This window comes from Daphnia pulex, chromosome 12, assembly GCF_021134715.1.
Source record: "Daphnia pulex isolate KAP4 chromosome 12, ASM2113471v1".
Classification (NCBI taxonomy): domain Eukaryota; kingdom Metazoa; phylum Arthropoda; class Branchiopoda; order Diplostraca; family Daphniidae; genus Daphnia; species Daphnia pulex.
In genome coordinates, this window is record NC_060028.1 from 1158319 (window position 1) to 1170885 (window position 12567).

At 42.1% G+C, this 12567-nt stretch overlaps 3 protein-coding genes across 8 annotated transcripts; all 3 read right to left on the reverse strand.

Annotated features, from left to right (window-relative positions):
• Positions 1-1386: 1386 nt before the first annotated feature.
• LOC124209173 lies at positions 1387-4050 on the reverse strand. 4 transcript variants are annotated; one of them, XM_046607069.1, is made up of 4 exons: positions 3771-4050; positions 3655-3716; positions 3470-3592; positions 1387-3396 (listed from the first exon to the last, which is right to left on the reverse strand). In XM_046607069.1, the coding sequence occupies exons 3-4, from the start codon at positions 3561-3563 to the stop codon at positions 1730-1732; spliced, it is 1761 nt and encodes a 586-aa protein (XP_046463025.1). In that variant the 5' UTR covers positions 3564-3592; positions 3655-3716; positions 3771-4050; the 3' UTR covers positions 1387-1729. The 4 variants fall into 4 exon arrangements, with proteins under 4 accessions (XP_046463025.1, XP_046463026.1, XP_046463027.1 ...); XM_046607070.1 differs by having other exon boundaries at positions 3655-3719; positions 3771-3898; XM_046607071.1 differs by having other exon boundaries at positions 3803-3892.
• Positions 4051-4193: 143 nt separating this feature from the next.
• Positions 4194-10371, reverse strand: LOC124209164 (interferon-induced very large GTPase 1-like). 3 transcript variants are annotated; one of them, XM_046607046.1, is made up of 6 exons: positions 10241-10371; positions 9759-9851; positions 9511-9627; positions 5723-9413; positions 4659-5657; positions 4194-4587 (listed from the first exon to the last, which is right to left on the reverse strand). In XM_046607046.1, the coding sequence occupies exons 3-5, from the start codon at positions 9604-9606 to the stop codon at positions 4666-4668; spliced, it is 4779 nt and encodes a 1592-aa protein (XP_046463002.1). In that variant the 5' UTR covers positions 9607-9627; positions 9759-9851; positions 10241-10371; the 3' UTR covers positions 4194-4587; positions 4659-4665. The 3 variants fall into 3 exon arrangements, with proteins under 3 accessions (XP_046463002.1, XP_046463003.1, XP_046463004.1); XM_046607047.1 differs by lacking the exon at positions 10241-10371 and adding an exon at positions 10014-10142; XM_046607048.1 differs by lacking the exon at positions 4194-4587 and having other exon boundaries at positions 4653-5657; positions 10241-10346.
• Positions 10372-11547: 1176 nt separating this feature from the next.
• On the reverse strand, positions 11548-12333 carry LOC124209190 (adhesive plaque matrix protein-like). The gene is made up of 3 exons (XM_046607111.1): positions 12230-12333; positions 12031-12144; positions 11548-11963 (listed from the first exon to the last, which is right to left on the reverse strand). The coding sequence occupies exons 1-3, from the start codon at positions 12233-12235 to the stop codon at positions 11613-11615; spliced, it is 471 nt and encodes a 156-aa protein (XP_046463067.1). The 5' UTR covers positions 12236-12333; the 3' UTR covers positions 11548-11612.
• Positions 12334-12567: the final 234 nt, after the last annotated feature.

Below are 12567 nucleotides of genomic sequence, written 5' to 3' on the forward strand. Positions count from 1 at the left end.
TATTTCGTTAGAATGACGCTCAACACCGTTGTTGATTTCAGTATCAAGAGCCGACGTCTTTGGAGCCAACATTTGAGCGCCAGATGCCAAATGCTGACAAGTTTCACGAGCCATCAAATACGATCCTCGACCCGAAAAAGCCGCGTATTCATTTGCAAACAATTGATTCTTTTCGTCCGGTAGGAAATCTCCAAGGAAATTGCGTTTGAGGTTGAATGGAAGGCCGGCAGCAGCCACTTGACAGACGAAGCTAAATTCCAGGTGTTCCGTTTCATAGAACAATGAGCTGTACAGCTGCCAGCATCCGTTTTTGGTGGGACGGTAGTCCTTGACAACGTAAACCAATGAGTTGGTGATTGCGCCGTATTTGCGGAGTTCATCCAGCGACACTTTTAATATTTGCATAGCTTGTTTAGGTTCGCAGAAATTCTGATGCCACTCGGACAGACCAGCTTCATCTATCCAGCGCATTCGGGTGATTCCGTCTAATTCCAAGTCTATGTATCCGCCAGTCCATATTTGCTTCCGGAATCCGGATAAGAGGGTATCGTCGTTGACAAATAGAATTTGGTGTAGATTTTCTATGCGCCTGTCGAATCGTTTTTCTTGTTGTTCTGACAGAATGGTCGTCAGGTTGCCACCACCTCCGGGTAGGGCGGCGCAGACTCGTTGAGCTTTGGTGAAAGACAATCTTCCGGGATGGAAAACGTATTTGTGATCGGGTGAAATGAACGTGTCCTGGGCACAGAAATTCTTGTATCCCATAGCTGGTTCTTCTGTGCAAGTAGGAGCTAAAATACTTTGGCCGGAAATGATTTTTTTCACGGTGGAAGGATTAAAAAAGTATACTCCGAGAACGATCAAAGCGATCAGAATTAAAACGCTACAGAGAACGCCGACGGCTATACTCCGATTCCACTCTGGGGGATTCCGAGGATTGGAACGATGATAAACTCCATCCTGGTAAACTAAGTCTTTTCTTAAACGATGTGTATCGTTACTATCAGCCATTTCTATATTCCGTAATCATTTCAATCAGATGACCTGTACATATATAGAGAAGAGTGTTCCGATCCGTGTGAGCATTCAAGTTTTTCGAGCTATTTTGGTTTAATAAGATCGATCGACTTAAGATATTAATTCAACAAGAAACAATATTTTTTAAAGGGGAATTTTACTCACAAAGTTCAGTCATTTAAATTAAAAAAAAACGTGTTTTATTTTAAAAAAATTACCTTTTTTAAACTAGTACCAGCCTCGGTTGAGGCGGCGGACTGGCGGAGTCCAAACTGGTTTTACAAGACGCCCTCTCTAGGCAAAGCTGATAACCTTTAATTATGCAGTTTGAGAAGGAATAAAAGATAATGAATGCAGTTAATTTTTAAATTAAGTTGTTTAATATTTATTGAGAAATATTTCAGTGTTTCACGAATTTAGCAAAAAGAAAAATTGACAAGAACATTTACCACCGTGTTAGTTTGCCACCCATGCCGCATTTAGTGTCTGGAATTAAAATAGACCATTTTATACAGATCGACATTAGACATTCTGGTTTGTCGGTTGTTATCGACGATGGCCAGCGAGCAACGCTGATCGTCCATGCGTTTCGATTGGAATTGAGTGATTGAATTTAAAAAGAATTCCTCTTCATCATCCATTATAGCGTCGTCCCCATTGTTATTAGCCTGTCGTATAGTCAAATCGAAACGGACGGCATTAGACATTTGCCTCATCCGTCGTTCTCATCATAGAAAATATCAGAGGAAATCATCGTGATACTTTTCAGTAGAAAATTAGCTACTTTTTCGTTAGACTGTTGACTTATTTCATTGGGGACACAGCTGAGTTTCTTCCTGTGGGTAAAAGGTGAATTGGATTGACGCAAGAAATTGTTGACGGGTGCCGGGCGGATTGGCTGCTCATCAGTTTGACTTTCTGGGTTGCTGCTGCTGGCTTTCTGCGTTTCAATCGGACTGGACTGGGCAGCTGGCAGACACACTTGAGATTTTTTAATGGCTGGATACAGAAAAGTCTTGATGGTTGCATCAGCCAAAGGTGAGCAAGCCGAAACCAGTCCTATCTGGTAACTGTTATTTTCATTTGAACACCATCGAGCTTCTTCAGAGAATCCATGAAAGGCCTTGCCAATTACTCCCTGTCTTTCCTTGCCCGATGTAATGGCCGAAAACACGGGGAGTTTGATAACCGGTTCCAGGTTACCAATGAAATTCTGGATGCGCTCCATCAGGGGATCTGGGGTGTAGTCAACTTTCAACACGAAAACTCTGGCGCGTTTCTCGCTGCTCGACGGAGGCCGAGACTCGATCTCGGCAATGTCAAACATATCCATCTGGTTGCCCTTCAACAGCAAATAAATGGCGTCGATCTCGCTTCGACGCTGGATCAGCCAGCTGACCATATCGGATAACAGAGCGCAGTCTGAAATCGTTTTCATGTCGTTGGAAATCTTGTCTTTGGCGATCAGGTCTTCTACGCACTTTTTCGCGATGTGATTCACGTCGAATTGTTTGATCTCGTTGCGAACGGGCTCCAGTAAATTGAGGAACTGGAACATGGCTCTTTCCAGCGGAGGGATTCGATTGAGAAACGGATGTTTCGATATCCGGTAACTCTCCTTCGTGATCCAGTGCAGCTTCCGTTCAATCTTGAGTCTTTTGTCGATTATCCTGTCCAATACGATTCGAGTTTCAATTTGCTTGGGTATCTGGCGCCGGACGATGTAGATGGGACGCCATATTTTTGCGGGTTGGTTATCTTCTTTGAAATTGATGATGTCTCTCAGGAATTCGCAGGATTGGCGGAACGAACTGTCGGTCATGTGGACGTCTTCCAGGCTGCTGAGAATTCTACAAGACACTTTTTCCAGTTCAACTGGTGGGTCGGTAATAATTGTCGTTTTCGTTCCAATAATATAATCAAAATAAGCTTTGGCTACCAGGTAGATATTTTCTTCGGCGCTGTCCTTAGTTTCTCGACGCCAATCGACGGATCTGCGCATGCAGCAAATCAGTTCGGCTCCGTAGACGACTTGTTCCACCAGATGGGTCGCCCAGCCACCGCTCTCCACCTGATAGTCGTACATTTTCGAGTCGAGAAACTGTTGATCTAGACTCTCGGTCCGGCGAACGACACGGAAGAACACTGTGACTAGCGCCTCATTCTCGTCGTCTTCCGTCTGACATGGCCTGAGGAAATCGGCGAACCAGAGGAGATTCAAGTCCACTGACCCTTGGTCAATGCTTTGCTTCAAATGGGAATTAATTCCAAGTAAAGAAGGTTTGAATTTGGCGGGTTGATTGAAGAAAAAGTAGCGCTCCGTTTCGGGAATTAATTTTTGCTCGATGCGGATGCACTCGCTAGGCACTGGAATACCACCTGTTGGAAAAAAAACGATAACACTCTCGATAATTCGAAAATACAATTTCATGCACTCAATGTAATAATTTACTTTTTAAAATGTCATCTGTGTAGTAGTTGTAAAGGTCTCCGACCGTCACATCGCGACCCAAAGCGGAAACTGATATCCGAGAGTTGGAGCCCATTAGTAAAACGAGTTTGTAGTTTTTCCCTCCTAAATATAGTGTACGTGTTAATATCAAAATTAAATAGTTGAGAATTGTAACGTGATCTAACCATAAAGTCTAATTTTTTCGTATTGACGTTGAGGGATGTGATGTCACGTAGATGGTTATTTCCTGCTAAATAAATTTTGGTTAAAATAAATCAATGTCTTTAATACTTTGGAATACCTTGAAAAAGTATATGGTCAATATATCCTTACAGCATTACTTGAGGAACAATTAAAAGTTATCAGTATTGTTTCTACTGAAGAGCGTATCCACAGCACAGAAGAGACTAAAATCGCCGGACAGACTGAAAAGAAAAATGGGGAAACAACAGTTAAACTAAAGCACCGTGATGCTTCGGGAAACGAATAGGCTGCAGTGTACGTGTTGCAGCAATACTGGTCAAACTAGCGCCACTCCTCGCCAGATAAAAGTTTGTTTCACGGTGGTCATGTGGTGCAGTGAAGGTGAAGGCCACGCTGGATTCCTGAATAACGGAACTATAGTTGCTCTGCTCCATCTAACTAATGACAAGTTTGCGAACATTTATCAATTGATAACTAAAACAGATTCTGTAGCTCAACTACAAGAAACTTGAACTTTGACGAAAGAAATCTGTTTTATTCAGTGTTTAACCAATCCAGTTTCAGGGATGCCAAAGGAAGAGCGGGCAAGGGACGAAGGATAACTTGTTCAAGGCAACATTTTTGTAATGAACGTGCTTTGTTTAAAGGATTAACGAAAACAATCAACAATGTAACTGTGTGTGTTGAACTTTCCTCTAAAGGTCAGTCCTTAGATAGAAATCTCCTTTTGTTGATCAATCTTTCAACCATGGCAAATCAAATAGAAAGAAAATGGTTTCAGGCAAACTACATAAGAATAATTGAATTCAAAAGCAAAATAATTCTGTGTTACTCATGATGGCCAGTACCAGAGCAGTTTTTCCTCACTGAAGGATAAGAATGTGCGGATCTTTTGTTTCAAGTGCAGGACACATCTGGGAGAAAATAAAAAATTGTTACACACCACGGAATGGTATAGATCTCATGCCACCAAAGATGATCTTACAATGTGTCTAAATTCCATCGATATCTCTTTTCAACTGTTCCCGGATGGTAGACAAATCCCGGAAATATTTGGCAGGGACATCGGGACACGACTTCCTCTTGTATTTTTCAGCGATTTCTTCGTTGTACGTAGCGAGAATGTATTCACGGAGTGGTGATTCTTCATTGATTCGAGGAACTCTCCATCCGGGAAAGACTTTAGCGTAGTCTTTGTATTTCCATTCACTGGTGTTGGATAGGCGAAACCTCCAGTTCGCTTGGAAACAATCACTGCACGTCTCCGAAAGTAAAGTTGAATCTTTTAGATTTTTGAATCCAGTAATGCCTGCTGGTTGGTGAATGGCGTCGTGCGGTGTGAGACTGGTGTCGTGATTAGCCGCCTCGATGCACAAACTACTACAAAGGGCACAGTAAGCATCACAACGCGGTAGGGCAACGGGATCGTTCCGGATTTTCATATATTGAACGACTTTGGGGCTCAGTTCTTTGGCAAACTCTTTCTGATTCTTCGGAGGTTCTTGACTGTCAAGCGCTTGAATCATTTCTTTCGTGCAGGCATCTTGAAATCCGCCATTCTCTTCATTTTCAAAGTCCTCGTATTCGCCGCTTAAATTGATTAAAAACGCCGAGGCTAGAAGTTCATTCTGCAGGCCACCTTTCAAAAATTCATTCCGCAATTGGTTGACGAAATTCTGGGCTTTATCACTCTCGACGTTCTCTGTTCCTAGGGCCGCTTTTGTAATGGATAGTTTCAGATGGGTAGTGAAGTCTTGCCATTCCTTGTCGACGTTGGGAACATTTTCAGCTATTAGACGATGTAACACATCTTTATAAAAGCTTTGCGGATTCTTTATGCAATCGAGAACTTCATCAACTTTCTTCTCATCCAGCAAGTTGACCAAGTAGAGATCCATGTGCTTGTGCATCAATCTGGCGTCGAATAACCACTGACGATTGCGAATGATATTAAACGCCTTCTGGATCATTTCTTTTTCGAATGCTAAGGTGAAGCGTAAAAAGAATTATTACTCGAGTAAAATTTATAATATTGACAATTACACTTACCAGACATCAGGACGCTTTTCAAGGCGTTCGCCATAGTGGCCGCAAAGAGTTTGGTCTTTTCTACGCCCTGTGATACCATCATGAAGTACTCACACATGGTCTCTTTGTTGCGTTTGAATTTAGCGAGCACCGAATTTTCTGCCTCCCACTCTCTTCCCATAATCTCCATCAATGCGATTATCAAGTTTTGACCGTAGATGTGAATTTTTCGAACTTCAGAGTTGGTAGAAACCTCATGGAAAGTAATACTTGCATCGACTTCATAGATAAAATTAGAAATGATGCTGTCATCATAGCACTGTTGGCTTGCGGAAATGAAGTTGACAATCGCGTCAACAGATTTTAGGCATTTTTCAACGGCATTTCGATTCCTCCTCCAAAAATAAATTGGTTCCTGCTTTAGTATTGAAAGCAGCGACGAATCTTCATCAGATACCAGCATATCAATCTTCCTATTCTTGATGACGCTGCTGTTCTGATAAACGTTCAAGACTTCTGCTCTCATGTCTTTTGGGGGAAACAGCTGGTAAACTTCAAACAACATGTTGTTGTACAATTCTTCAAACTTTGTAGTCTTTTCGCCACCAGTCCACACGAACTTACTGGATTCTGTCGAAGAGTTACTGAAGAGGTTATTAATTTCGTTGCGCAATTTTTTCTTGTAATTTTCGACGTGGTGCTCGTAGTTAAACAACAAAACGAAATTGGTTTTCAATCTAAATGCCCAGTTACTAGCTTGGTCTTTCTTGTTTGTTTCCCATTGCCTTTGAAACTGCAGACTCCATTTTTCTCGTCCTCTTTTCATAATCATCTCTTTCATTTTGTTGTCTAAGTTTTGTTCGGCTGGCAAGATTTCTTCGCGTAACTTGGCTTCGAATTTTAACAAGAGATCTCCATTGCTAGTAGCATCAATCACGGCCGTGGTGCCAGAGCTAATAATTTCACCTTTTTCCTCAATCATTTTCTTCTTGATAGTTGCAAAGGATTCCAGGTAGGCTTCCACTAACTCCTGTTCCACTTTCTTGTATTCGAAATCCAATTTATCGAATGTGATGCGCTCCACCACCGAGGCGAAATTCAAAGTGAAATTGGCTGAGCAAATGCACTTCCACACTTCCGTAATGTAATTCGAAAATTCTTCAAAAGACCTACTCTTCCAAGCTGTTGCATCCTGCTGGGCACTGGTCACCCGTCGATGGATGTGCTCCCGAAATTTCACAAGCGTTTCACCATAGGCAGAATCCGGTATGTCACCCGGTGGTTCGTATTCTTTCTTCACATTTCCTAGAATACAAACGTCACTCTCAGATGAGTTTGGGTTTGACACGTCAAGATTTCCAAAAGGTCTCGCTTCTGATTTCAGTAATGCGGAGTCTCCGGCTAAGTTCTGAACTTGGCTAAAAGCTTCGTGAAGTGATGTCCCAAGTGACTGGATGATGCTGCTCAACTTGTTCTTCTGACTGGTGTCGATTCTGTTGTAAACGAAAAATACCTTGGAGCTAAGTCGACCGCCATTGTCTTCGGCCAATTTGGATCCCTGATAGGCCATCAAAACAACCGGCAGAATTTCTTTAATCGCTGCGTCATTCTCACCCGGTGTAATGACGATTGTGGCGTCCGCCAGTAAAATACTAAGCGTGGCCATCTGGTTGTCTCGTTTTTCACTGTCGGGCATTCCGTGATATTCCGGAGCTCTTGTGCCTTCCGTGTCCAGCAACAAAATGTAGTCGTACTCCGCACGGCCTTCAACAGGTACCAGCTGCATGTTGACTCCTCGGGTGCACTGTCCGACGCTGGTCCTCATTTGGATGCCAAACATGGTGTTCAGCAAAGTTGATTTACCGCTGCTCTGCACTCCGATGACGGACAAAACGAAAATGCGCTTCATTTTTCCGGTCAGTACTCCAAGTTCTCGTAAAACTTCGGTAATCCATTCGAGGTGTATCATGTTGGAATCCCCGTCGAGCAGCTCCAGACAGAAGCCGTCCAGTAAATGCTGGGCAGCGAGACAAGGAATTTTCTTAATAACTGATGAACGACTTTCGGGTTCCATGTCAGTACATAAATGACTCAGCTCCCTCCACAAATGCTCTATGTTTAGTACACCATCACGCAGTTGGGCCTTGGCCGAAAGAAGATTTTCTCTGGTCACGTCCAGGTCTTTCGTTCCAGATGCAGTTGCTAATTTATCAACGTACGAAGAATTCAACTTGCGGATCTCTAGCAGTTCAGGTCCCAGCGTCCGTTCGCAACGTCCGGCTAACTCCTTTTCTAACATGCGAATGGATAAAATGCGAGAGCCAGGATCTTCTTCCGAAAGAAAACTGAGGAATAGTTGTAGTAGCGGACGTTGTTGAACGCGATGGCTATCGGATCGACGCACTTCTCGGCATTTCTTTATCTTGGCATCTTCCTCGCGCACCTTTTCTTCGTTTAGGCGGTGCTCCATCTTAGTTTCTTCGTGCTTCGCCTGCTCCATGTAGTTCTTCTGGAGGAGAAATTCCTTGGTCTTCACGTCTCTCAAGTTCTGAACAGATGTTGTCATTCGTGACTCAATCTCTGTTGGAGAGACACAATCCAACGCTCTGTATCCTTCATCCATCAGAATAGGAATTTGGAATAACCTCAGACGTTCTTGGGACGTAACTTGGAATTGATCTGCCGCATTCATTTTTTTGATAACTGCAACGACGCTCGATTTTAAGATGCCGATAGTTTTGCCTGCTAACTGACCGTCTATGCATAACTGAAAGGATCCATTTACCTCTTTGATTTCATAGCGCGTCTCATCTACCGACGGCCTCCAAACGCAGACGAATGGAAACGCACTCGATTCAGGATGAGAACCTTGGTCACCAGACGTAAGCCAGGAAAGGCAAAAACTTTCCTTTTCCACAGAAGAGTCTTCAATCAGTAAGTAGTCGGCGAAATGTTGCAAAAATGGCCAAAGTGGTTTAAAGTCCCCGATTACGTGAGTGACCAAAACGTTTTTCACCTTTTCAGGGCCAGATTCTCCGATCACAACGCAGCCAGACCCGATCTCAGCTAACAAGGACTTGGAAGAGACACTACCAGCGGAGAAATCTTGACAATGGATACTGTCGATGTTGAAGAGGCTCTTCAGGATCTCACTCGCTTGGCTCTGATTTCTCTGACGGCAAGAGACGACGGCAACGCGCATCAACGACTTGTCTTCGCCCAAACGGATGTTGTCGATTCCAGGCAAGGTGACGTGCCTCATCAGGTTCAAAAAATGCGTTTTTGATTCGGGCACGAACAACGGAATGGCAGATCTGCGTTCCAGCAACAGTCGGAAAATCTCAACCACGCCGGCTGCATCGAATTCGTCCACGAGCTCCAACAAGCTATCGTACAAGCTTTTCTTGTTGGTAGGAGAACTTTCCTTGGTTCCTGAGGTTAGCAAAGAACCTGAAGATGATGGACCTATGCTTAACGCGAACAGAGCTTCTAATTCGGCGTCATCGTCTTCGCTCTTCTTCTCGATTCCTTTCGAATGCAATCTCAAGTTGAGGCGACAGCGCAAACGTTTCATTAGAGTTACTGTTTCTTCTTCCTCCTGAGTTTCGGTGGTGTTAGCGTTAAATGGCCGGTCGATTAGGAAGGCGACGTAAGGTTTTTTCTTTTGTAGCTCCTTTTGTTCGTCGTTATTCTCTTCCATCGTTTTATTTTCCTGTAATTTAAAAATTTCATTGTATTAATCTATATTGTAAATTCCTGAAAAGTGTATCTTATCATTATCAGTCTCTGTGAAAAACATGTGCTGTCACCTGTTGTTGGTCATCTACGATCTGATCAAAGGAGGATGAATGTCCAGCTTCTTTCATGTTTGTAGCTCCATCCCTTGAGAAGCTGGCATCATCCATTCTTGTAGATCCAATCTCCAACTAAATCATAATAATTTAGATTAGCAGAGTAACAAACTGAGATTTGCTTTAGTTTGCAAGTGACCACCTCTTTACTTTGTACATCTGTTGATGAACACAAAAGATACTATAGAAATTCATATTGAGGTTACCTTAATCAAACTTTAAACAAGCTCCAAAGAAACGTCTGAACCACAAAGGTGAACACGATATTTGTGTAAATTCAAATTTGATGCAGCACAAACCTATATGATTTAATTGCAAAAAGATCAATTATAAGTATTTAAATCAAAAATTGATTGACACACAGTTAATTTAAAAGATTGTTAAGTTAGGGGTAGGACAATGTTCAGGTTCACCTAATCGTCTACCATTTTAACTGACTTTAAGAAACTGTAATTGCATACTTTAACTTGATTGAAAAAGGTTCACTTCATGGAAACTTCAAGAGTTTGAATTTTCTAGACTAGCCTCGCCCATTTGAATACACGTGACCTTGAATCTTTCACCTCTAGCACAATAGTAAGATAAAGTAGCTAATGTTCATGCACATGAAACCATGAAACCAAACAAAGAAGAAAAAAAAAATTGTGAATCCTCATATAGGTTTTAAAAATGTGATTCCATAACTTACAAAGTTCTTACAAGCAATATGTAGGCCTAACTGATGGTCCACGAGTGGACAGTGGGACAATAACAACCAGCTCAGCTCTCACATTCAAAATTGCATGAACTGATCTGAAAACTGATGAAACGGACAAATATGTGAAACTTTAGCATGCATGTTGCCGGAACAGCGTAACATTCTTTTTTTAATGACAACAAAAGAACAAATACGAATTTTTTTCACCTTTTTTTGTCGAAAAAAATTAAAATCTACAAGAGATATTTTTTTTCGAGAAAAAATTATTTCCATTTAATTTCTTTGAATGATAATTGATAAATCCTCATCGTGCAACGCACGACTCGATTAATTCAAAAAAACACAAAGGTAAAATTAGGAAAGAAGAGAGTGGGTAAACAACAAGTCAAAACTCATAACAATTTACATTGATTCAGCTACAATGCTACATAATTTTCACGATTAATTATCATCACGATTTTTATTTGGCAATGGCTGTGGGGTACGACGTGAATTAAGGCCAAATGAATAGGCGAATTACCAATCTTTTAACTATAACGTTTACCACGTTATTAATATAAGAAATAAATTCAAAATGTGTTGAAATTATAACAGAGATAAAAGCAGTTTCAAAGCAGCGTGATGTAGATCACTCTCGATAGTGTGTGACTTCTTCCTGAATGATGTTTGTGATTCTCACACACATGACACATCTTTTATCTTTTAAACTGCTAAGTCGGAGAATGAATTCGCTTCTCAGAACAAAAGTGACAAAATCATAACCTATGTTTCAACGCCAAAATGTGTTGGTACTGTTGATGTTTATTCGGTTTTCGTCGAAATCTTATGTTAGTCCTTAACTTGTTGTTCAGCTGATTGTTTGAGCTTATAATTTGGAAACGAAAGAAAAGAGCTGGCAGATAGTTCTATGCACTGAGTAAACTATTCGCACTACGACTCGTGAGAATTGTTGGACAACAGCACAGCAAAGGAAATAGGAAATCGTCGTTTTTAGGTGGCCGCCTGGCCCTGGCCAGTGGTCGTGAAATTTTCTAGTTTTAGTTCGTCGGCCTGGAAATAAGTGAAGGCGAAAGTGAAACTTTTTTGGCTGGATTCATTTTTCCATTGACCTTGCGTTTTGAAATTCTTAATCGGACAACCGATCGTTACTGACAACATTTTTGTGGGTTCGTATTTCTTTTTCGCCATTTTCGTGGTTGTTGAAACATGAAAAAAGATAATTTAATGGGAAAGAAAAAAAACCTTTCAGTTCAAAAGGCTTAACACGCAAGGGAAAAAATAAAGAAACTAGAAAATTTCGACTGGTGAAATAATGACGACTTCTTTATATTTTATAAAATTTAAATTACAGGGTTTTATCCGCTTAATATATGGGGTAAGCCGGAGTTGGATAGGCTGGTTTGTAGGCGGGTTTGTATGCGGGGTAAGCAGCGGGGTAAGAAGATGGATAAGCGGGGCTGGGGTAGGCAGCAGTGGGCTTGTATCCACTTGGCTTGTACTCGGGGTATTTGGCCTCTCCGTCGTATTTGACGTCGGCGACGTATCCGGTGTAGTCGTCGGCCTTGTAGGTGACCGTCTGGGTCCGGCCGTCGGGCAGGAGGGTGCGGTAAGAGCCGGACACGTAGCCCTTGTCATCGGCCGTCTCCTGGTGGGCGTAGTCGTTGTACGTGTAGTCGTCCTTGACGGCCCAGGCGAAGCTGTACGGCATTGGGGCCTGCAGGAATTCAATTTGAAACAGGTCAAAATTTAATTTGAATTAAATAAAAAAAAGTGATACTTACGTAATCGTAAGACTTGCTGTAAGATGGGTAAGCCGGGGCTGGGTAGGCCGGCTTGGGGTAGTAAGCATTTGAGGCCACGGTGGTGATCAAGGCGGCGGCGAGAACAAATAAGACCTTTAATACATTTTTCAGATGTAATTAGGAAGAAGAAAATTAGACGATTGTATAGTCGATGGAAGCGGACAAACGAGCTTATTACCTGCATGTTGATTCGAGTTTTTGGTTGTTGTACAACTGATAACTTTGAGGTCTTGCGCTTCTGGTTTTATACCTGGTTACCTGGTTTGTACCTCAGCAACTGGCCGTTCCTTTTTCTATTTTCAGGTGATGCACGACGAACATTTTCGCACGAATAAGATTGTACGCGCACAGATGGGGATAGAACTTTTGCTCTCGTAAAACTGGGTGGGGTCTCCGTTTTGGCTCTTTCGCCTTGGGGTGAATTCTGGAGCTCATCTGACCTCATTTTCACTCTTGACTGGATTACTGCAAATAGGCTATCCGTTTTCATTCCGACAAACGGATCTTCTTACACTT

Bases quoted from the DNA above. Each gene is read 5' to 3' on its own strand.
- LOC124209173 (XM_046607069.1), bottom strand. From the start codon at position 3,563: ATGGGCTCCAACTCTCGGATATCAGTTTCCGCTTTGGGTCGCGATGTG. The intron at 3,397-3,469 runs GTAAATTATTAC...TTTTTCCAACAG, and splicing joins CACAGATGACATTTTAAAAA to GTGGTATTCCAGTGCCTAGC.
- LOC124209164 (XM_046607046.1), bottom strand. From the start codon at position 9,606: ATGGATGATGCCAGCTTCTCAAGGGATGGAGCTACAAACATGAAAGAA. The intron at 9,414-9,510 runs GTGACAGCACAT...TTTAAATTACAG, and splicing joins TCGTAGATGACCAACAACAG to GAAAATAAAACGATGGAAGA. The intron at 5,658-5,722 runs GTAAGTGTAATT...GCTTCACCTTAG, and splicing joins GAAAAGCGTCCTGATGTCTG to CATTCGAAAAAGAAATGATC.
- LOC124209190 (XM_046607111.1), bottom strand. The intron at 11,964-12,030 runs GTAAGTATCACT...GAATTCCTGCAG, and splicing joins ACAGCAAGTCTTACGATTAC to GCCCCAATGCCGTACAGCTT.